General features: G+C 36.7%; 1 protein-coding gene across 2 annotated transcripts in view; it reads left to right on the forward strand.

Moving 5' to 3' along the window:
* The first annotated feature begins 582 nt into the window (after positions 1-582).
* LOC114665218 (homeobox-containing protein 1-like) overlaps positions 583-25029 on the forward strand; it is a 62819-nt gene continuing 38372 nt past the window's right edge. For both annotated transcript variants that reach the window (XM_028819652.2, XM_028819653.2), the window contains exons 1-5: positions 583-879; positions 4748-5141; positions 20183-20268; positions 24608-24718; positions 24794-24947. In XM_028819652.2, the coding sequence (XP_028675485.1) occupies positions 768-879; positions 4748-5141; positions 20183-20268; positions 24608-24718; positions 24794-24947 (857 nt within the window). In that variant the 5' untranslated portion in view covers positions 583-767. The remainder of the gene's footprint in view (positions 880-4747; positions 5142-20182; positions 20269-24607; positions 24719-24793; positions 24948-25029) is intronic.

Below are 25029 nucleotides of genomic sequence, written 5' to 3' on the forward strand. Positions count from 1 at the left end.
TGAATTTTTGATGACCTAAATTTATTGTGATCCTCTAAATAAATACAAAAAATAACAAGACACTTTTAAAAAATTAAATATATATTTTTTTGTACATTCACATTTTAAACAATGCTGTTATATACCTGAATATTTCCCGTGCATTCTGCTTTTCTTTGTATTTTTTATTTTCTTTTTACATTCATTACATTATTACTGCAATGTATCATATGTTAATTAAGAAAAAAATCCAGCAAAACTTCTTTGCAGTTTCCTTTTCTCAACATCTCCTATGAATGTCTACTCCCTTTTATATTTGATGAGTGCACTGTGATTGTTCTCGGTTTTCCTAGATGATTCATAACAGTCCTCCGTCAAACATGGAACAGCATTTTCCCTTTCCTTTCGGCATAACGTCAAAAGAAAACTGCTATGGGACGATGCCATGTCCATTACAGTATTACATGAGACCACATAAACTCTGGAAGCTGACGGAATACCTTCCCAACGTTTTAACTCTTTAGCGGGACGAATGTTCCCGGAAGTGACGCTTAAGCGAGGTTTTAGTTGTCCGTCTCGAGACACGCCTCTTCTAAATCAGTTTTTTAGACAGTGGGAATGCCGGGTCGCGTCTCGCGCGCTTTTCTAGGCTGCTGCGTTTCAGCTGCGGCAATTTCTGCACGCGCTTTGGGAGACGTACAGCTGGGTGTTTTGCCCAGGTCGGTCAGGATCTGCATTTCCTGCGGCACGGGCCTCTGGAAAAGGGGTGAGAGGTCGCCGACAGATGCATGTGTCTGGCTCTGTTCTTGCGAGATGTGACTTCTACATGGCAGCATGCTGTGGCCACCGCTGAGAATAGAGATTCTCGGGATGCAGCAGTCTGGCAAAAGACACCGGGAGGTGAGTTGCCAACCAGGCGAAGGACGCATTGCGGGATGTAATAAATTACTGGCTTGGCCGGGTAGTGACCTGCCGCAGCACGGAACTGGACATTTGAAAAGAATCCGTAATAATGGGTGTAGATGGGGCGTCGCAACTGCGCTCGAGGCGCTTCAGTACCTAGAAAAAGTGTTGGGGTCCCATTATTTCCGGCCCTGCAGATGTCTAAATAAAATGAAGGATGGAGGGGGAAGGGGGAATTGGAGACTAGCCAGGACAAGACAAATAAAACCGTAACTAAGGGTTTTGTGGACTGCTGACGGAAGGTGTACAGCTTTCAGATTTACTGAACTTTATTATGGAAGTGAAGCTTCGTTGATTAGGGAAAATTCGTTGCGTTGTGACACTAACGGTCGCTTTGTGTTTGGAAATCTCGGATGAGCAGTTGTGATTTTCGTCCTTATGAGTATGCAACTAGTTCGCACATGAAGAATTACGTTGTAATGGTTCGATCAATTAGTTGACCATAAGAATGTATCGTAAACAACTCAAACGAATTTCCCCCTCTGTTCGCTTATTTAAAAGTATATGCAGCAGGGCTTCTGATAAATCCTTCATTTGCAAACATGACGGGGTAATTTGTTACATACAATAGAGCAACTAGAGGAAATTAAAAGTCTGTTAGCCGAATTGAGTTGACTGACTCGTTTAAACCTAGAACGTTTTTGTTGTTACTGTCTGTTTTGGGTCGGACTTGAAAGTGACTGCGCTTTCCAGTGACCTAGACGAGCTTTGAGCATGTTCCCAAGGTTTTTTACAAGTACAGGGATAAGTACAATTTATGATTACTGTTGTGGTTTGAGTTGTATGTATGTATGTATGTATGTACGTACGTATATTGTATATTAAGTTACATTAAGTGACTCGCTCAGGCAAACGGTTGCAGAAAAAATATGAACATCAAAATTTTTGTGCACAATTAATTCACACACTTAAGTTTTGTTTCAGTACAGAATGGCAACAGAAGAGCCCGCTAATTAAACAAGACGATTAAATGCAAGAATGAGTCGCATATTGAGTTGTTTGAAATGAAATCGGGCATCCAGTTTTCCCCGGGACTCGATTTAATAACTACTAAACCAGGTAGTATCAGATGTGTACTTATTCGCACACTGTTTATATATTATGTTTCTTTTTGTGTGAAATTTTCAGAGTACTGCATGCACTGTTACATTGAGAAAGAAAATGTGTTAAGTAAGCAGTCCTCTTTTTATAGTTTGAGTAGATTTAGGCAAAGTGAACATAATATAGCGCAGTCCTTTTGTTGTTTATATATATATATATATATTAGAGAGAGAGACAGTAGTTACCATCATATATGTGTAATATAAGGTCAAAAGCTAATATAGCCTGAATTTGTTTTATATAAACATTTCATTATCTGAACAACCAATCAACTGTTAGAGCTGTTTGTTTGTGTGTATTCAGGAGTGAGCACTTCAAATTTTTACTTGTGTTTAAGTGTATACTTTGAATGTAAGGTTAGAAACCCCCAAAAGAAGTACTATATTATATAAATTGTGGCGGAAGGCTGGGACCCATGCCCGGCCGGCACGCCCCTGTGATATTGGATCTGGGGGAGCAGCCATGGGATGCACACTATATCCCCCAGAACACTTGGTGCCAGCCCCCCCCCGGTTGCATAAGGGGCCACTATTGTGGAACACCGGAGCTCATCCCTGTTGGGCTTCATGGCAACCGCCAGGGGGAGCTGCACGGCTTCCTGAGCCCGTGTGGGCTGTAATGCAGCCACACCCGGAAGTGCAGCCTTAATTAGGTCAAGTATCACCTGAAGCACTTACGAGTGGGCTATAAAAGAAGCCGGCAGACACCACACCAGGAGCCAGAGTCGGGAGGAGGAGGAGGACAATACTTGCCGGAAGGAGAGGTGGCGAAGGAAGATTTGATGTTTTGTTGGAACTTTTTGTTTTGTGTGCTTCTGGGACTGTGTTGTGTCTGTGGGTACGAGGAAGGCTCCGTTCACGTGCCTCCGTTGTCAGTCGAGGTCGGGGACCTTTATAGTGCCTTGTTACTAATATACTGTATATAAATATATGTGTGTGTGTCTGTGCCAGCCACCCGGATGCACACTTATAAAAACATGAGTGCTTTTATTTTTCTTCACTTGCGGAGAATGTCTTCCCTGTTCCCATGAGCCCATAACACAGTCCCAATGCACAAGCACAATATTCCTCTTTTCCTTCTGTTTCTCTTTTCTCCTCCACTCCTCCTCGGTAAGCTTTGTCCACCTTCCACCGACTCTCACTGACTGCGGGAGTCTGATGCACCGCTGCAACCCATGGGGGCTTCCATCTAGAGTCCCGTGGGAGGTAACGCTCTGACCAGGCTTGCTCCAATTCTTCCAGCGAAGAGGTGTCCTGGCCGGGTAAGGATCCCGGCCATCTGTGACAATATAAAAAGACACACACATAGGTTGAGTATGCATAAAATGAAATTTTCTGAGGGCACTAAAATATCCATAAATTATATTAATCCCTTTTGGGTTTTAACCCCTTATGCACTAAGGGTGTTTTGGAAATATTGAGCCTAAATTACAGACCCAAAAACGAACATCTTTTACTCTGCTTATATAATAAAGGAGCTTCAAATGGCCAAAGAGTTGCAATTACAACACTTCCATTTTTTTAACGAAAGTGTTTATATGGTTAAAAAATTTGTTTGCACCAATTTCAAATAAATAAAACCCAAAAATAACTGTGCTTTAAGGATTTCTCTCCCAAAAAAATAACCCTATATTTTACAGTACAGTACATACCCAATATATTTTGTGATGCACAATCCTGGAATCTGTTATCTTTTGTGCCCCAATCTTTCAAGTTTAGATATCATATCCCATAGCATTGCAAAGTTATACTGTTTAGCACACAGAGTCCCCTTGTTTGGAAACTGTCCCATTTTGGAAGCATTTAACCTCTTGCAGTTAAACAGTCTCTTAAGACAAGTATTTCCTTAGCAGTTATATATATATTTATTTTCTTTTTTAGAAAAAAATACAAATTGTGTGATCTTTGTGGCTTTACTGCAATGTACACAAGCAACTTTGAAGTATAAATGGCGGAGTGGCTGCTATGTTTGTTATGTCCTTGCACATTACAATACAGACTTGGTGATATGGTTTGGCTGCATTTCTGTACTTGATCTAGAGTGTCCCCAAGTTATCTCATTATGCATATGCAAATATTCCAAAATCTGAAAATATCTGAAATGCTTCTGGTCCCAGGCATTTTTGGGTTAGAGGCACCCAACCTATATTAAAGGTCTAATGTTTTCAAATGTATCATATGTGTATGCATTTTATATATTAGTCTTCAGGAACCTGTCCCTTTTGTGTAGGTTAACTTTAAACAAAAACTCTTAGCTTTTACTAAAAAATAAATTTAGTAGTTTTTAAATCTATATCATGATAATTTGTAAACTTTAATCGGTAGAGGAGGGGTTGTCTGTCTAATTTGTCTTTGAAGGTTTATATGTAGAAAGTGGTCAAAAATGTGATGCCATCGACAATGTAAATAGCTCCCTTAAGCTACTTTAAATAACATCTGAGTGAGCCAGTTAATTGGTTGCATGTCTGTGAAGGTATGTGTTTTCATATTCTGCTAAATTTAGAAAATGGTTCTGTAATCGTCATAATTGTATCCAAATGCTATGCTTTTAGTATGTTTGAGTAGATCATTTCATAGCCCAGGAGTGGTTCTAGTTTTATGACAGATTTTTAGATTGCATTTTAAACCTTGTTGATAAAGCTGTTTTTTATTTAAAACAATTTTGAAATATTTTTTTTCTACTATGCCTGGGCTAATTTCTACAGGTACAAAGATGGAGTACTGCACAGAAGAGCCACGGTACACTATTGAGCAAATTGACCTCCTGCAACGTCTCCGTCTCACTGGTATGACCAAACCACAAATTATTCATGCATTGGACTCATTGGAAAGACTCAGTAAAGACCATAGCTACAAGTTCCAGCAACAACAGTCAACCCAGTGTTGCACAAGATTTAGAAGTGCATGTACAATATCTTCACCCCAACTTATTACAGCAGCAACACAGACACACAGCATTGCAGACTCCCTGTCACCGAGACACTGCTTTGAGTTCTTGGCCCCCAACCTTTATCCTACCAATGGCAGCCACAAGTCTCTTGGTTACGACCTTGTGGAGGAAGAGTGGGATATAGAAGTAAAAGTGGAAGATTACATGAGGTAAACCAAATGGGCATGTTTTGTAATTTTAATAATTGAAATATTGGTTAGAGGAAAAGTGTAGTCTGAATAATTTCTACTGCCTTAGGGTAGGCAGCCACTGAATTAACTTTGTATGTTATAGGTTTAGTTTATAATGCATAGGTGTCATGAGACAGCACTGTTTTAGTTTGCAGTAGTTCACTCTCTTTTGGTTTACTTGAAAGATTGCAACATCTTCATAAAATGCAACACTTGTAGACCAAAGTATTTACAGTATATATAAAATGCATTTAACTATATTTTATACTGTATATATTTCTAAATGTGTTCAGTACTGTAAGATTGTCTAATGAGAGATGTATTTAAATAGGAATGAATTGAATAGTAATTGAAAATTGAGAGCCTCTGTTTATATTCTAAGATCTTTTTTTAATGTGCATAGAAACTAGGTAGTTGGACTGTAAATTGGTTTAATCCACGTCAGTGTTTCACCATGCATCATACTACAGAACTTGGTACAGATTCTAGTTGGAGAGCATCACAGACTTTTGCCTAATCTTGTTGACCTGAAGGTGTGAAATTATGTGAATATTAATCACAGGCAGTTCCTATTGTACAATTTCCTTACTTTTCATCATATTTCCAAATCTTGTGTTACACGTTCAGAGTTTGACTAGCCTGACCTCCTTTTGCATAGTCCAAAACACTCGCTTTTCTTGCAGCTGTCATTGTTCTCCACTCTTTGTGGGAATTGAATGTGTTGCCTGTTAAGTGCTGATTGGCTGTTAGGTTTTGAAGGCCCAAAAATCCACCCTACTTGTGACCTTGTATAATAAAATGAAACCAGAATTGCATTGCCATGGGAGCTGCAGAGCTTCTAGGGTAGTTAAGATTGCTGAAACTGACTCACTGAGGTTGTTCTACACAGGTGACAGTAACAGTTGTGCTCTGTGATTGTGTACTGTACACTGTAAATGTAGGCCATTTTCATAGGAAAAGTTGCATAGTGTGATAGCAGGCTAAAAGCTCTTGATGGATGACGTGTCACTTTGCCTGGCCTTTTTTTTTTTTTTTTTTTTTTTTTTAAATCCATAACTATTTATATGCATTACTTGAATAAGTTAAGCCATGCTTACCTTCTCCATTGAAACTAATTTATAATCACTTCTTTTGCATACCTTTTTAATGTTTGGATGTAGAGCATTGGCCCATTTAAAAAGTTATTTTTATTTAAAAATATTTCAAGAAAGAATATATGGGTGCATGACTTCTAGTGTGAGTATGGCGTCTGAAGTCATAAACTCTTCAGCATTGCACTTTACTTCTATGCATATTTCCAGTCCAAAAGAGTAGTAACAGCTTTTATATTCAAACTTCCTATTTATCAAATGTTTTCTGGCAAGATTGATGTATTTATTTTTCATTTCAATAAATGGTTTACATTTAAAAAAATTTTTTGAATGTCTTGGCAAAGTCTTCTATAGTATTGCATGGGAAATCGATTAGACTAATGGTGTATTTTGTGGTGCTTCAAAATATGTCCTTGAGGAAAAATGCAGATAGGTTTCAGATTTTCATCTATCTAGACATTGGAGTGCAAACGATAGCTGTATTATAATGAGCCCATGTACTTAAAAAAAAAAAAAAAAAGTGAATTTCTCATTTAAATTTCCAACTGCAGTTGTCATTTGTATCTAACTTTAGATAAAAACAGTTAGCTAATTTAACACACTATATGTATTCATCGTCCATCTATGTTTTTAGGTGCTGTAGTGTAATTCTCTATATTTTTAAATACATACTGTCGCTGACAAGAAAATGGGAGGATGGAATACTGGACTGACACATTACTTAATATAAGCATAACTTAATAAAGTGCTATTAATGATGTAGTCAAAATGTTTGTCCCTAAACCTTGAATTACTGCCCTGCTTTAAAGATGTAGGTTCATGCTTTGCAGTGTGCACGTGCAACTCCAGTGCCCTTTGCTTTTCTTGTAGTTCTCCCTACACTCCTACAATAGAGTTCCATTTCCTGTTGCTGGACAATTATTTGTTAATTGATAATAAAGTAACATTTCTCAGTTAAGTATTGATTGTTGTGCCCAAATATATTTGTTGCATTAATGAGGCTTATATTCATAGCTCAGCCCAGCCAATGACTGTATTGAATTAGAAGTACAGTAGATTAATATGGATTTCCTCCCACATCCTAAAACAGCTACGTGTTAGGGTTGATTAGTAACACGAAAGTGGCCCTGATGATTGAGTGTGTGCCTTATATATTGATGGATTATTTTATTTTGATTCAACAACTGGCCATTGTGTCAGAACTTTTGATTTTGGTTAAGCTTGGTATGTGAATTATTAACTATATTCCAGAGACTAGAAATAAGCAAATGAGTAGCTCATATGTTTAAAAAAAATAAAGCTAATTCTGATCTTTATTTTTCTATCAATAAACTGGACATACTTTGCCTTAGCAGCTGTTTGTAGCTGTGTTGGTTGTGGATAATATGAGCCTAAGATTTTGATGATGGAGATAAGTGCATATAGAATGTGTCCCAGAATTTTCAGTCGGAGTACAAAATTTTGGTCTAAGCTCAGTGAATTTCAAAATTCCTGTTTTCATTCATAGATAATTAAAAGTTTGGTAAAGTTATTTCAGATCACACGAAATGAGTCTTTACTGAATGTTCATATTTTTACCATCCTTTACCCTCACTGCTGTTTTCTAGGCATTATGCGACTGTGGTTATCCCTTTGGATTATACGTTTTAGCAGTGTTAGTAAGTATAAAGAATGTTTTGGGGATGCTTTGCCTCAACTTTTTAAAGTTGTTTTTTTTTAATTATTATTAAATGTGTAGTTTTATGTGTTATATATTTTTCAATTTTGACATACAGTGATCCCTCGCTATATCGCGCTTCGCCTTTCGCGGCTTCACTCCATCGCGGATTTTATATGTAAGCATATTTAAATATATATCGCGGATTTTTTGCTGGTTCGCGGATTTCTGCGGACAATGGGTCTTTTAATTTCTGGTACATGCTTCCTCAGTTGGTTTGCCCAGTTGATTTCATACAAGGGACGCTATTGGCAGATGGCTGAGAAGCTAGATTGCTTACTCTTCTCTCTCTCTCTCTCTCTTGCTCTGACTTTCTCTGATCCTGACGTATGGGGATTGAGCAGGGGGGCTGTTCGCACACCTAGACGATACGGACACTCGTCTAAAAATGCTGAAAGATTATCTTCACGTTGCTATCTTTTGTGCAGCTGCTTCCTGAAATGACATGCTGCACAGTGCTTCGCATACTTAAAAGCTCGAAGGGCACGTATTGATTTTTGACTGAAAAACAAACTCTGTCTCTCTCTCTCTCTCTGCTCCTGACGGAGGGGGTGTGAGCTGCCGCCTTCAACAGCTTTGTGCCGCGGTGCTTCGCATACTTAAAAGCCAAACAGCCCTATTGATTTGTTTGCTAGAGATTGTTTTCTCTATCTGTGACATTCTGTGCTCCTGACACGCACTCCTTTGAAGAGGAAGATATATTTGCATTCTTTTAATTGTGAGACAGAACTGTCATCTCTGTCTTGTCTTGGAGCACAGTTTAAACTTTTGAAAAAGAGACAAATGTTTGTTTGCAGTGTTTGAATAACGTTCCTGTCTCTCTACAACCTCCTGTGTTTCTGCGCAAATCTGTGACCCAAGCATGACAATATAAAAATAACCATATAAATATATGGTTTCTACTTCGTGGATTTTCTTATTTCGCGGGTGGCTCTGGAACGCAACCCCCGCGATGGAGGAGGGATTACTGTAGTTCCATTTGTAAAGAAGCAAATAAAAGTGTTCACTTTTTTCTGAAGTGGTGGTGGGAAAACTATGTATGTGAACATGAGGGCAACATTTAAGAAGGATATTAGATAGATACTTTATTAATCCCCAAGGGGAAATTCAGATACTCAAGCAGCAGCATACTGATAAAAACAATATTAATTAAAGGGCAATAAAAACACAGTGCAAGTTAAAAAAAAAAAAAAAAAAGTGCAAGGCAGGTATAATCGACAATAATCTTGTATAGTGTTAACGTTTACCCCCAAAGGGTGGAATTGAAGAGCCGCATAGTGTGGGGGAAGAACAATCTCCTCAATCTATTAGGGAGGCTTAAAGGCGGTTAGAAAGGAATATAGTAGGTAAAGTGAAAAAGATGACCCAAAGCGATTCTTTAAGTATTTTAGTAATAAAAGAATGGTCAAGGAGGAAGTGAAATGCATCAGGAATAATAAAGGGGAATTAAAAATACAGACAGTGAAATAGCAGATGCTTTAAACTAGAGTTTTTCTGAGGTCTTCACATGTGAAAGAGTAGATAACCCTCTAGTAAAAGGAACAATTAATGAGGTACTGAGTGATTTGTAAATTGTAGAGGGAGAAGTACTGCTTAGATTAAATAGGTTAAAATCAAACAAATCAACAGAATCCGATAATATTTATCCTCGTATTCTTAGAGGTTAGCTAGTACATATATAAGCCCTTGACACAAATTTTTAGGAAGTTACTGTTCACTGGGGAAATTCTGGAGAACTGGAACATGGCAAATATCTTCTCGTTATATAGAAAGGTGATTGTGCAGATCCAAGTAATTACATGCCAGTCAGCTTAATGTGCATCACAAAATATTTAAGTACATGTAAAGCAGTACATGTAAGATGTACAAATGTTAGGTTTAATACACAGGGGAGGTCTGAAAATTGAAAGTACACCTAATGAAAAGGATTTAGGAGTTGTAGTGCACTTGACACTATCAACTGGCAGACAGTGTTCTGAAGCCATTAAGAAGGCTAACAGAATTTCGGTATAGCATGATATGTAGAGTACAAGTCCAAGGAGGGCTGTAGCTTTATAACGCACTGGTTAGAGCTCATCTGGAGTACTGTTTACAGTTTTGGTCTCCAAGCTACAAAAACGACATAACCGCGCTGGAAAAAGTCCATGGAAGAGTGTCTAGGCTGATTCCAGGGCTACAGGGGATGAATTATATGGAAATATTAAAATAGCGGACCTTTTTCAGTTTAAGCTAAAGAAGAGTAGACATGATTAAAGTATTTAAAATTATGAAGTTAATTAGTACAGTGGATTGTGACTCTTATTTTAAAAAGAGATCATCAAGAACATGGGGCAACAGCTAGAAACTTGTTAAAGGTAAATTTTACACACATTAGGAGGGATTTTTTTTGCACAGAGAACCATAGACGCATGGAACAAGTTACCAAGTAGTGTAGTAGACAGGAGGACTTTAGGAACTTTCAAAACTAGACTTGATGTTATTTTGGAAGAATTAAGGGAATAGGACTGGAGAGCTTTTTTGGGCTATATGGCCTATTCTTGTCTAAATTATTCTGAGGATATTTGAACTCATTCCAAATGCAGACTTGACCAGTGCACAATGGTACCTATACAGAAAATGTCTATTTTCATTGCCTTTCTGAACCAATTGAGTCTTCCATTGTAAGTTGATCACACATCACCAACTTCACAGTTGAGTCAGTTTTCAGTTCTTTATTCTTGATTCTAAATATTGAAAAATCTTACCTTAAGCAGGCAGTGTGTTTTAGTGGTTAAGGCTTTAGACCTCGGAATATGAGGTTGTTTGTTTATAATCTGCTACTGACACTTTATGAGCTTGAGCAAGTCACTTTACCTGCCTGTACTCTACTTGGAAAAACAAAATGTAACTAAATGTTGTAAGGTGCTGTGGATATAGGCAGCAGCCAAATAATAAGTAGTAGTAATAAAATACCCTCAAAAAAAAAAAACTCTTCACATACTGGGGTGAAGAAGATAGTACTAAAAAGCAACATTGTAACACTGGCACAGTGCCTATTCTTTCAGAATTCCAACAGAAACAGGACTAAGTAACAAGTCAGATTTTTTTTTTTATATACAGACATATAGTAACCATACATATTCCAGCAAATTGATTTGTTACTCAAAGCCCTTCATTTTTTTTATTAACCAAAAATTGTGAAAAATGTAGCTTGCCCAGAGGAAAGTCAACTTTGAATAAAGCAACCTGGGCCATGCCATTTGAAAAGTACTTTTTTTTTTTTTTTGAGCTTTCCAGTGAGCTATGCCTTAGCAGTCAGACTTTGAAGAGTAAAGAAAATTTCATATCATAAGAAAATGCTCCAACTTACCTCTCTTCCTCCCCAATCCCATCTGTTGGAGAGTTTGATTGTATGCATTTTAAACAGGATTGGTACATCACTGAAGTATTGAGCAGCACATTTTTATTTATCTTTTTTACGTTTGTAGTTTCTGAGTTTTGCTAACTTTACTACCTTAGCTGAAAGCCAGATCTTTAACCTACATTTGCAGTATATTCCAGACTCTGACTTCTTGTCTAAGGTAATACTTTTACCTACACGGCCACCTGCAAGACTAAACTTGCAGTCTCACTTGTTGAAAGTTAATTTTGAATTCTTGATTAGTGGATGTGCGTGCTGCTTGCCACATTTTAGCTACAGCATAAATCATACACACAACTGCTAACAGTTTTAAGAACTCTCAAGCACTTGGTACATTTTTGTGTATTTAATGTAATGGGGGAAATTTAAAGAGATGGTGATACAGTAATCCCTCCTCCATCGCGGGGGTTGCGTTCCAGAGCCATCCGCGAAGTAGAAACCATATGTTTATATGGTTATTTTTATATTGTCATGCTTGGGTCACAGATTTGCGCAGAAACACAGGAGGTTGTAGAGAGACAGGAACGTTATTCAAACACTGCAAACAAACATTTGTCTCTTTTTCAAAAGTTTAAACTGTGCTCCATGACAAGACAGAGATGACAGTTCCGTCTCACAATTAAAAGAATGCAAACATATCTTCCTCTTCAAAGGAGTCAGGAGCAGAGACTGTCATAAAGGCAGAGGAAAATCAATAGGGCTGTTTGGCTTTTAAGTATGCGAAGCACCGCGGCACAAAGCTGTTGAAGGCGGCAGCTCACACCCCCTCCGTCAAGAGCACAGAAAGAGAGAGAGAGAGACAGGGAAAAACAAGCAAGCAAAAATCAATACGTGCCCTTCGAGCTTTTAAGTATGCGAAGCACGGTGCAGCATGTCGTTTCAGGAAGCAGCTGCACAAAAGATAGCAACGTGAAGATAATCTTTCACCATTTTTAGACGAGCGTCCGTATCGTCTAGGTGTGCGAACAGCCCCCCTGCTCAATCCCCCTACGTCAGGATCAGAGAAAGTCAGCGCAAGAGAAAGAGAAATGTAAGCTGGGTAGCTTCTCAGCCATCTGCCAATAGCGTCCCTTGTATGAAATCAACTGGGCAAACCAACTGAGGAAGCATGTACCAGAAATTAAAAGACCCATTGTCCACAGAAACCCGCGAAGCAGTGAAAAATCCGCGATATATATTTAAATATGCTTACATATAAAATCCGCGATGGAGTGAAGCCGCGAAAGGCGAAGCACGATGTAGCGAGGGATTACTGTAGTTGCTTTTGAACTTTGTCACCTGAATATATGCAAGAATAAGCCAAAATTTTTTTTTTTGCCAGATGCCAAACATATTAAAAGGTGACGACGTAAGTGGCTTAATTGTTTTTTAGCTTCTTTAAAGTAAATGTAGACCTGCGGTGGGTTGGCACCCTGCCCGGAATTGGTTCCTGCCTTGTGCCCTGTGTTGGCTGGGATTGGCCCCAGCAGACCCCCGTGACCCTGTGTTCGGATTCAGCGGGTTGGAAAATGGATGGATAGAAAATAAATGTAGACTTTAAGACTATGAGCTCCCTCTGTGGGGCAGGCAACCTTGCACACTGTTAGGTAACTGTTTAATTGCAGGGTTTATTGTTATTAACTGCCATACATTTTATTTTTATGTTTGCTCAAATGAAGTCCTTATAAGATTTTCAACCACAAGTTAATTTCAGGTAACAGCAATGTCTCTGCTAAATGTAGCTTTTAAGCCTGTAAACATGATTTTGTTGTGGGGTCCTTCATGTAACTTGGTGCTATGGAAATTTAAATATTTCGGTCTTTTACACAACTTTGGCACAATCTGGTGATTTTTTTTTTTGGGAGCCTGAAGGTAAGTTCTTTTGCAAAATAAGCAGGAATTATTATTGCAAGTCTGTCTTTCAAATCTCAAACACAATGAGAACTTAATAGTTAACATGAAATTACTTTAAATTATCCTAAAAAATGGTCTTCTTGTCTGGAAGTAAAATAGAAAAACAAATCAATCTTTTTAACACCCTTTATCTGATTTTGAGTGCATTCTGTGTAATATTGAAAGCTACAACAAAATGTGTTAGTGTATGATGTGTAATATGCTGCATACAATATGCAGACATAATCACAAGTACATTAATTGCTATTGGTGATTGTATATTGACAAAATAATTTACTTCTGTACTATGCAGATTTATTAATATGTGGTGCTTAAAAATTTTAACTGCTGAATCATTCTCATTTTTACGCAATATTGAATCACAGTGGGTTTTAAGGCTAATTAGGCACTGATAATCAAAGACTCTTTAAGGTGAAAACAACTGTGTACAAATTGAACTGAATTTATTACAGTTACTAAGCACAACATAATTGAATACAACTTTTAGAGCAATTACGGAGTCACTCAGTGTGGGTAGGCCCAACTGTATCAGGTTTGCCCATCTGTGTACTGCAGTATTTCATCATCATTCTTTGCAAAACTGCTCAAACTCCGTAATGTTGCATCAGGACTGTGCGTGAAGAGCTATTTACAAGTTCAGGATGTCACTGTATTTAGCTGTACACCTTTTACCCTCTATTTTCATGGTCATTTTAGTCCCTTCTGTGGCGAAGCATCCCCATTGAGTAATGCTTCTATCACTATGCTTTATGGTGTGGTGGTGGTGTTTTTGAAGAAGGCATTTAGTTTTATAACCAAAAAACAAACATTGTGGGCTTAAGAGACAGTAGAACCATGCTTCACTTGGTTTCAGAGTTTCCCTACATGCCTTCTGGCAAACAGTGGCCTTCTCTTTGGCACTCTCCATAAAGCTGCAATTGGTGAAGAACCCGGGTAGCAATTGTTGCATGCATAATCCCTTTCTGATCTCAGCCTTTGAAGAAGATATCTTCTAGGTTTTCATTGGTCTCTTCATGGTCTCCCTCACTTGTGTTCTCCTTGTGTGGTCAGTCTGTTTTTGAGGGAGATTTTCTCTGTGCAGATTTAGAGCTGTGCAGTATTCTTTCCATTTTTTAATGATTGACTTAACTGTACTTGAGATATTCAGTAACTTGGAGTCTTTCTTGTAATCCACCTCCTGACCGATACTTTTCAATAACCTTGTCACTGAGTTGTCTGGATTGTTCCTTTGTCTTTATTCTTTACGTTTTGGCACAGGTGATCACCATTTAACTAATTATGTGTCTTCCAAATCTAATTGAGTACACTACTGATTATTTAGTTGTGTTATAGTAAAGAGGAATACTTGGGTAATTTAGTTATTTTGTGTTTGAATAAATGTCATGAATTGAGATTGCCTTGTACAGATTTGTTTTCACTTTGACATTTAAGTGTTTTTTTTCTGAAGGTCAGTGTCAGGGTGAATATTTAGAATAAGCATATAAAAATTGATTTTGCTTCCCTTTGTTTTCAGAAAAACAATATTACAATTCTTATAAACATACAGAATTAAAAGTGATGGTCTACTTTACTTCAAAATGAAGTATTACATCACAAGTAAAAACTTTACATTTAAATAATATTTAGTAATGGATCTGTTATTTGATCGTTCATCTTGCTGCTTCTTTTTACATAACAGTTAAAATATCTGTGGATCTAGGCAGAAATTAGTATGAATGCCATGTCTTTGTCAAAATATACTTGCAACATTCAAACAGCAGAAAAATTTAGAAAGAGGAGCTTACAGCTTTTCTATTGTTCTTTTGAAGTGTTTATTTTTTGTATGAATGATTATTTTATTTAATTTTTACTGTATCCTTTAAAAAAATGGTCCTTGAGTAAATACTACAAATAAGACAAAGTACTAAGTCACATGGTGAGCACAGCACAATGCCCCTAATACTTAGTTATGTGCAGTAGTTGTCTTCTAAATGTATGGGACAACCTGGTATTTTTAATTTTATAAATTATAATTTTTTTTTTATATATTTTTATTTTATTAATTTTCATTGTAATCATTCCATACAAACAGATCAATTAAATTTGAAAACAAATCAAACCCCACCCCTGAGAAGGAGAGCTTAGCTAAAGGAAAATTTCTTTAAGCTTTTTAATAAGGCAACATTAGACAAAAGAAGGGGAGAAGTAAATATCTATATAAATAATTAATGGAGAAGGGAGTTAAATGCAATAATAGTTATTTCTCTTATTCTAAAATAATATTGATTAAATCCTGCCATGTTTTGAAAAAATTTTGTACAGATCCTCTAACTGAAAATTTGATTTTTTCCAATTTCAAATAATATAAAACATCGGTTTCCCACTGACTTATAAGAGGAGAATTAGGATTCTTCCAATTTAACAAAATAAGTCTGCGTGCCAAGAGTGTAGTGAATGCAATCACCGTTTGCTTGTCCTTCTCCAATTCCAGTCCATCTGGAAGGACACCAAACACAGCTGTTAGTGGGTTAGGAGGGATTGTGATACTAAGGCTGTCTGAGAGGCACTTAAAAATTTTTGTCCAAAATGATGTTAGTTTGGTGCAGGCCCAGAACATGTGACCCAGTGAGGCAGGAGCTTGGTTGCAGCGCCCGCAGGTTGGATCATGGCCTGGAAACATTTTGGACAGTTTTAAGCGAGACAGATGAGCTCGATATATAATTTTTAGTTGAATAATTCTATGCTTTGCGCATATAGAACTCGAGTGAATTCTCTGCTTTGCTACCTTCCACTCCTTTTCTGATATATTGATTAAGAGATCTTCTTCCCAATGTCCTCTTGGATCTTTGAAAGGTAGGGACTCTAATAAGATTTTATATATTGCGGAGATAGTGTTTGTTTCCTCGGAATTGAGCAGTATTTTTTCCAGCAGTGTGGAGGGTGCAAGGTGGGGGAAATCGGGCAATTTCTGTTTAACAAAATTTCTAATTTGAAGATAGTAAAAGAAATGTGTAGCTGGGAGGTTAAATTTTGAACGTAATTGTTCAAAAGATGTAAATATGTTGTCTATATAAAGATCTCTGAGCATTTTAATCCCAAAACTTTTCCAGGTATTAAAAACTGGATATACTTGCGAAGGTTGAAAGAGGTGGTTCTCTTGCAGAGGTGCCACTGATAGAAGATTTTCCATCTTAAAATGCTTCCTAATTTGGTTCCATATTCTGAGTGAGTAAAGCACAATTGGGTTATTAGTATATTTGCGATAACTTTCATTTATTGGAGAGCAGAGCAGGGAATATAAAGAAGTACTACAGGATTTTACTTCTATTGCGGACCAAGCCTGTGTATGTGCATTTATTTGTGTCCAGGTTTTTATGGCTAGTATGTTTGCTGCCCAGTAATAAAACTGAAAATTAGGTAAAGCCATGCCACCTTCTGCCTGAGGTCTTTGTAGGGTCGCTCTTCGGATACGTGGGTGTTTTGAGTTCCAAATGAATGAGGTTATTATTGAATCTAACTGTTTAAAAAACGATTTATTGATATATATTGAAATGTTTTGAAATAAAAAGAGAAGTTTAGGAAGGATATTCATCTTAACAATGTTAATTCTTCCGGCTAGAGTGAGATGAAGGGTTGACCATCTATGCAAGTCTTGCTTAATTTTTTCCATACAGACGCCAAAATTTTGTTGATAAAGAGCTTTATGTTTACTTGTGATATTTACCCCATGGTATTTAAACTGATCTGCTATGGTAAAAGGTAGGGTGTCTAATTTAATATTATATGCTTGTGAATTCACTGGAAAGAGTATACTTTTATTCAGATTAATTCTAAGACCAGATATCTTTTGAAATTCTGTTAGTGCTGTTAAAACAGCAGGGACAGTGTTTTCTGGGTCCGATATATATAAGACCATATCATCTGCATATAGAGAAATTTTCTGTTCCAGTCCTTCTCTGACAATCCCCTTTATCTGATAAGAATTTCGGCAGTGAACCGCCAGTGGTTCAATAGCGATTGCAAACAACAGTGGCGACAAGGGACATCCGTGTCTGGTACCACGTTCTAGTTTAAAGTAGTCTGAGCAAATGTTATTAATACAAACTGAAGCTTCTGGACTGGTATACAGTAGTTTGATCCAAGCACAAATATTCGGGCCAAACCCAAATTTCTCCAATGCAGTGAAAAGGTAATTCCATTCAATCATGTCAAATGCCTTTTCTGCGTCTAATGATAGTAATATCTCTGGGGTGTTTGATTTTGCTGGTGAATATATAACATTAAACAAGCGTCGGAGATTTGAAGATAGATGTCGGCCTTTAATAAATCCAGTTTGATCTTGTGATATTACCGAGGGCAGCACTTTCTCCATCCTTCTAGCTAGGATTTTTGAGAGTATCTTAACATCATTATTCAGGAGTGAAATTGGTCTATATGATGCACATTGTAACAAGTCCTTATTTTGTTTAGGAAAGACGGTGATTAATGCTTGTCGAAATGTTTGAGGTAGTATTTGGTGGTCTTTAGCTTCTGTAAATGTTACCAATAAGAGTGGAGCTAGCTGAGTGGAGAATTTCTTATAAAACTCTACGGGGTAACCATCAGGGCCTGATGATTTCCCGCTTTGTAGTGACTTTATAGCGTCTAGTAATTCTGTTAGCGTTAGAGGTTTATCCAGTTCCTCAGCACTTAAAGCATCTATTTGTGGTATTTGTGAATTATCCAGAAATGCATTAGATTGCGTGTTGTCTTCTTTGGGCTCAGTGGAATATAAAGACTTATAGTAATCTCTAAATGTGTGCATTATTTTATTATGGTCGATGATTTCTTCTCCATTCTTGTTGGTGATTACTGGTATTGCATTGTGAACTTCTTGTTTATGAATTTGTTGAGCTAAAAGCTTATTAGCTTTTTCTCCGTGTTCATAGTAATGCTGTCTAGACTTATAAATAAGTTGTTCAGTTTCTTTAGTTGTTATGATGTTAAGTTCTGTATGCAGGGCCTGCCTTTTCCTGTGAAGAGCTTCACTTGGACGCCTGGCTTGTTCTTCATCTATTCTAGTAATTTCATTTCTTAGCTCTGATACTTTCTTGGTTTCTAATTTATTTCTATGGGAAAGATATGAAATAATCTGGCCTCTTAAGAAGGCCTTTAAAGTTTCCCAGAGTGTTCCTGCAGAAACCTCTGTGGACGTATTTGTCTCTAGGAAGAAGCTGATTTGTTTGGATATAAATTCTGTGCAGTTCTCGTCTGCCAATAAAAGAGGGTTAAGACGCCATCTGCGAGGTGAGTGTGAGGGGCTTAATGATTTTAGCTCCAAGACTAGAGGGGCATGGTCAGAGATAACAATTGTGTCATATTTGCATGATTTAATTGTAGGCAGGAAATTATTATCTATAAAAAAAATAATCAATTCTTGAGTAGCTATAATGCACTGGTGAGTAGAACGAATATGTTCTTGAGTTTGGGTTAAGAAACCTCCAGGGGTCTGATAAGTTGTGATCATTTAAAAACTGTGTAATTATCTTTGCAGTATTAGATGTCGTCCCCCCTGTCACAGGAGTCCTATCTAAGAGTGGATTTAAAACACAATTAAAGTCCCCAGCCATTATAATTTTATGAGTGTTCACATTGGGAATGGATGCAAATAGATTTTGCATGAATTCCTTATCATCAATATTGGGTGCATAAACATTTATCAAAATCATTTTACTGTTATATAAGTTGCCCATGACCATCACATATCTCCCTTCAGGGTCCGACACTACATCTGATGCTACAAAATTGCTACAAATGCTACAAATTATAATTTTTGACAAACATTTGAACAAATACAACTGATGTCTTCAATAAGAAAAATAATCTTGTTTGTTTTCTGATGGAAGAAAACTGCTGTTTTTTTTTTATCACATTTTGTATCTTGGTTTAGTGCTTGCTGCAGTTTAAAGATGAAAATTTTACAAATATTTAATAGCAAGTGCATTTGCAATGCATTTAAAAATGTGCCGGTATGAGTTCTTAGTCACATCACAGTATACAAGTGTAAAAATGCAAAATAACCACAGGAGGTTATTGTTTAATAATAATAATACATTTTATTTATATTGCGCCTTTCCCATGCTCACATCCTTTCTGTTGGCAATTTGACATCTTTTTTTGGGCTGATTCATATTACTTTTACTAGATTTTTAAAGATGTTTTCTTGGATAAAGCCACCATTTTTATGAAACACATTTTAATGCTATATATGTACATTTTTCTTGGTTATATACTTTATTACTGTTTTGTATTTGTAAATGCATATACTGTAATTGCAATGGTCCTGCTTCCAATCAAGAACACAATATAAGAAAACTGAATTTAACTGTGTGGCAGTGTGGTTTCATCAGCATAGTATGAAGACTCTTTAATGTATCAGAGGGGTGTGGCGGTAACTGTATGTAGGGAAATGCTGTTGTAAAGTTTAAATTGTAGATTTGTGTGTGTGTGTGTGTGTATGTTGTGCTTCATGTAAACTGACATAGTAGCCATTTTTTAATGTTAAGCTGTAAAGTCCCAGTAAGAGATACCTGTTGTTCATTTTAAAATTGATTTTTTTTTTCCTACTTCCAGGCTACTACAAATACTCCCAATGTCTGTTGCAGACTGTTTGGACAATAAAGCATATTATTAATTTAACATGTTTTTAGCGTTTAAAAATGTGTCAGGCAGTTGCACACTTTTTATATCCATAAGCAGAAGAATTTTAAACTGCTCATATGCAGTTTAAACGAGCAAGTACATGAAGTCCCAATTAAAATAAAGCCTCTATTTTTCCTTTTTAATGGATTATAGTAAAACACTTTGAACAGAGTTAGTAACACATACCATTGTACTTTTGCCTCCTCTTGTCATACAAATTAATTGTTTTGTTGTTGTCTTCTTTTTTTGTTATGCCCAGAAGAGACAGCAATGTTGTGAAAGAGGAGATCAAGGTATTTTTGAACAACAGAAGGATTTCACAGGCCATTGTTGGACAGGTTACAGGTATGAGGGTTTGTCAGCTACAATGTATTGCAGCTTGTTTATAATTACAAACAAGAGAAATCTGCATATCGGATATCATCTTCTAGAGTTTCTCTTCCTTTTATTATAGATGTTCTTTATAGTAGTAGTATGGTCACATGCACAGAATACAGTGAATTTTTACTTGCATGTCTGATAAATGAGTTTTTTTAAATACAGAACTTAATTTCATTTAATAGAAAACACAAATCCGCTTACCTACAGTATGTGCTGTAAGTTTGTATAGCAGCTAAATGATTGAATACTCCAGGTAATATCTTATATGTGTTGAATAACACAGAGAAGGTATTTGACAATTTATTGTATACGTACGTAAAAATCAGTCTCCCAGCCATTTGTAAAATGAAGCCATAATAAATACACTTTAAAATATTGAAATATGCACACCTTCCCTGATTTTATAAACATTTATTATCTGTTATATTCAATCTAAGCAAGTAATCTTTACCCTGTACTTGGAGTTAAGAACTCCGTTTCCAGATATTTAGGCTTAACAATTTTCTACCACCATACAAACCATTTCAGAATGCCTTTACACAAAGTATTGCTAATACAGACAACAAATTGTATGCTTTATTGAAAAGCATTCTAAAAAAAATTGTATTAACTTCAAAGACGTTTCTTGTGCTATTGATTTTCTTACATACTTTACAACATTATAGATATATCTGTCTATCTATACATCTAGCGATCTATAGAGATATAGATATATAGATATCTATAAAAAACTTTGAATATCAATGCACACTAATTCAGTTCAGATAAAATTGATATTGAATTGAATTGGGGCATTGTGCATTGAAATAACATTGAATCAAGACATCTTTTTCAATACCTCGCCAATGTGCTGGGGAGACTTGCAAGTAGGTTAGTCAAAGATTGTTTAAACTAGAGTATGGGTTCGGGGGTAGGGAGTTTGGATCAGGCTAGGGTTTAAAATAGTACATGAAGGAACAACCAATAGTGTAAAAATAAAAATGCATAGTAATGTAAATTTAACCCAACGTTTAAATGCAAAATTTAAATGGGTAACACATTAAAAATAGCTAGCCATAATGCTAGAAGTATCAAATAAAGCAAGGCAGTTGGATTTGTATGCAGCAGAGCATAATTATGATGATATAACAATAACAGAAATGCAAGGACATTTGGCTTCATCTGGAAAGCACTAGGAAAGAAGCCTTATTTTAGGAGTGTGTGTTATAGACCGTCCAGTGTAGACAGTAATTTCAGTGCACATCTTTTTAATAATAAGAAGGCAAGGTTACATCGGAATATTATAGACATGGATGACTTCCTACTTGAATACTAACTGAGGTAACCTTGCTAATAGCATAGCACAAGAGCAGGATTTTTTAGAAGTAATCAGTGACTTTTTTTAAAAATTTTTTATTAAAGTTGTATTAAAGCTTTAAAAACTCATGGGGAAGCAGATTTAGTATTTTGTAATAAGATAGAATTGAGGGTGTACAAGTAACAAGCTGGTTAAGTTTGCAGGTGATACTAAGCTAGGTGTATTGGCAGATAATCAAGAATCCGTTGAATCATTATAGAGGGGCTTTGGCAGATTTGTGGGAAATTAATGCAACTAAAACGTAAAGCATTACTGAAGTAAAAATGTTAGCTTTGGGTATACAATGGAAGATCTGAAAATAAAAAGTACACCTTATGAGAAGGATTTATGACTCGCCGTGGAATCGACCCTGTCGATTGACACACGGTGCTCAGAAGCCATTACGAAGGCTAATAGAATGTTAGGTTATATGATACACGATGTGTAGGGTACAAATCCAAGGAGGTTATACTGAAATGTTATAATGCACTGGTGAGGTCTCACCTGGAGTACTATGTACATTTTGTCTCCAGATTACAAAAAGGACATTGAAGCGCTGGAATAAGTCCAGAAAAGAGTGACTAGGCTGATTTAGTGGAATTAGTACAGTTGCTCGAGTCTGTTATTTTAAAATGAGCTCATCCAGAACACAGGGGCATAGTTGGAAACATAAGGGTATTATTTTAGTAGAATTAAGTGGATAGGACTGGAAAGCTTTTTTGGGATGAATGGCCTGTTCTTGTTCTAATGTTGTAAGATTTATAATAACACAGTACAAATGCTTCTTGTGCACAGAAAAGTATTCATGCTTATCAAACATTTATAAACAAAAAAAAAATCTTTATTTCTTTGGAAATTATTGCAGAACTTCCAGTAGCTTTTTAGTTGAATTTTTTTTAAAAGGTGCTTGTTTAGCACATAAATTTGAAAGTTGAAGAAGATCCATCGGTCTTTCTACTTTAACTACAAGAATTGGAAATTTGCTCCAGATTCCCATGTCTCTTTGTATAAAGAAATGCTTTTCTCTTAGCTGCACTTGCCCTCAATTTTTCAGCAGTGTTCCTGAGTACACAATTAAATATTTAACTGGTAGAATCATTATTGCATAATTTTTATTTACTGTGTACTTTTTTTAAATGTAGTGATCTAAATCGCCTGACTGAAACTGAAGAGGTTTAATTTTCTTAGTAGGTCAGAGTTGGACATGCCCTTCAGGGATGTCACTTAGATGCTTCTCTCTGCTGACCATCTTTTTCCTTGGTAGTATGTTGTTCAGAACTATGCACAATACTCCAGTTATAGACCCAGAGCGTTGTGTTAATTGGTCTATTTAACACTATTTGCAGTATAAACTAATTTTCTTTTTTAATCGCCTAGACAATGAAAATGTTTCGTCAACCCAAACCCTATATACAATACAATTTATTTTTGTATAGCCCAAAATCACACAAGACATGCCGCAATGGGCTTTAACAGGCCCTGCCTTTTGACTCTCTAAGAAGACTAGGAAAAACTGCCAAAAAAAAAAAAACTTGTAGGGGGGAAAAAAATGGAAGAAACCTTGGCAAAGGCAGTTCAGTTTCCAGGTAGGTTGGGCGTGATGCAGTGGATGTCAAAACACAGTGGGTGTAAACACAATTACAATATACAGAACAGAACACAAGTAATCCTTAATACAATATAATAGTGCAATAGAAATATTACAAGTACAATGCAGAATTCAACAGTAGATGATATTGCTTAATATGATTTGGATTTGTTAGAAGTCCTGGGGACCTTTGCCATCAAGCTGCCTCTCCCTATCGGCCATTCCGGTGCTGAGTCAGCCATCCAATGAAAGGACACCTCTACACGATGATTCCTGCAATCCTCCATTACAGATGACTTTACCTTAGGCAGGCAAAACTACTTGGCAGTACAACAATGGTACATTTATCATTTATCATGGCACATTTAAGTACCAAGAGAAACTGAATAGGTGAGGGTTAGTAACAAATTATAACTACCATATTACTTATGTTTTAGTGCTAATTACTAACAACAGAGCTGCAGTCTGTACAGTTAATCAGCAGCGTTAGTCAGGATATACTAAACTGAAGTAGTGAGTCTTCAGCTGGGATTTGAAAGCAGAGACTAAAGGGGCACCTGTTATAGTAGGCAGACCATTCCACAGTTTATGGGCCCTGTAACTAAAAGCTCAACCTCCCCAGTGTTTTATTAATCCTTGGAATCATAAGCAGACTGGTATCCTGAGATCTTGATGTACACTTTGTTTGAAAATCATGGTAAGTTCAGATAAATAAGCCAGACCTTGGCCATTTAAGGCTTTATATGTAAACGAAGGATTTTGAAATCTGCCCTAAATTTAACTGGGAGCCAGTGTAAGGATTTCAGAACTGGAGTTATGTTCGTATTTTCTTGTTCTTGTAGAAATTCTTGCAGCAGCATTTTGGATTAACTGGAAACTGTATAAAGAACAGTTTGAACATCCAGTGACCACCAAATTGCAGTAGTCAATCCTACTAGAAAAAAATGCATGAATTCATTTATCAGTATCCCGCTTATTTCGGACTTTCTTAAGACAGCAATGCCTACCTTGTGTTTATTATTATTATTATTATTATTATTATTATTATTAATGTTCCCTTTTCTTCCCTGTAGAACTTTGCACCTTATTGCATTAAACTGCATTTTCCAACTGTTAACTCATTGCTGAAGATGATCTAGATATCTTTGTCGGCATCCTTGGTGTCAGTGCTGCTGGGATAGGCTTCAGCCCCCTGCAGATCTTAGTTGGAGTAAGAAAGTTTAAGACTGTTGGAATAACAGTGAAAAACAGAAGCTTAATTTCCAACCATATTTTTAGGCATAGTGTCTTTTGTATTACACAAGAGTGAAATTAACTTGTATAAGTTTTTTATTATTTATTTATTTTTTAATTCTCCTGACTTTTCTGTTATAATGAAGGTATCAGCCAGAGCTATATTTCCCAGTGGCTGCTGCAGCAGGGCCTGGAAATGAGTGATACCAAGAAGAGAGCTTTCTATCGTTGGTACTTGCTTGAGCGGAGCCGTCCAGGTAAGTTTTTAAATAGCTTTGGTCACTTGCAGTGAGAACATCTGTAAATTATTTTTCACTCACTCATGTATGCAGGGGCTACATTGTCTCTTCGTCCTCTTTGTGGAGCTTTAAAAGAAGAGCCAGAGTGGAGGACAAGTGGGAGTCCAGCTGGGGGAGGAACCTCACTGAGAATGCGTAGAGGCAGCCGATTCACTTGGAGGAAGGAGTGCCTCGTTGTCATGGAGAGGTTAGAACTGGTGGGAGGGGTTTGCTTTTTGATTGCTGCAATAATGAGAGAAAATTCTATGTCTTTAAAGACCTGCTTATAC

Source organism: Erpetoichthys calabaricus, chromosome 14, assembly GCF_900747795.2.
Source record: "Erpetoichthys calabaricus chromosome 14, fErpCal1.3, whole genome shotgun sequence".
In the NCBI taxonomy this organism is placed as follows: Eukaryota; Metazoa; Chordata; class Cladistia; order Polypteriformes; family Polypteridae; genus Erpetoichthys; species Erpetoichthys calabaricus.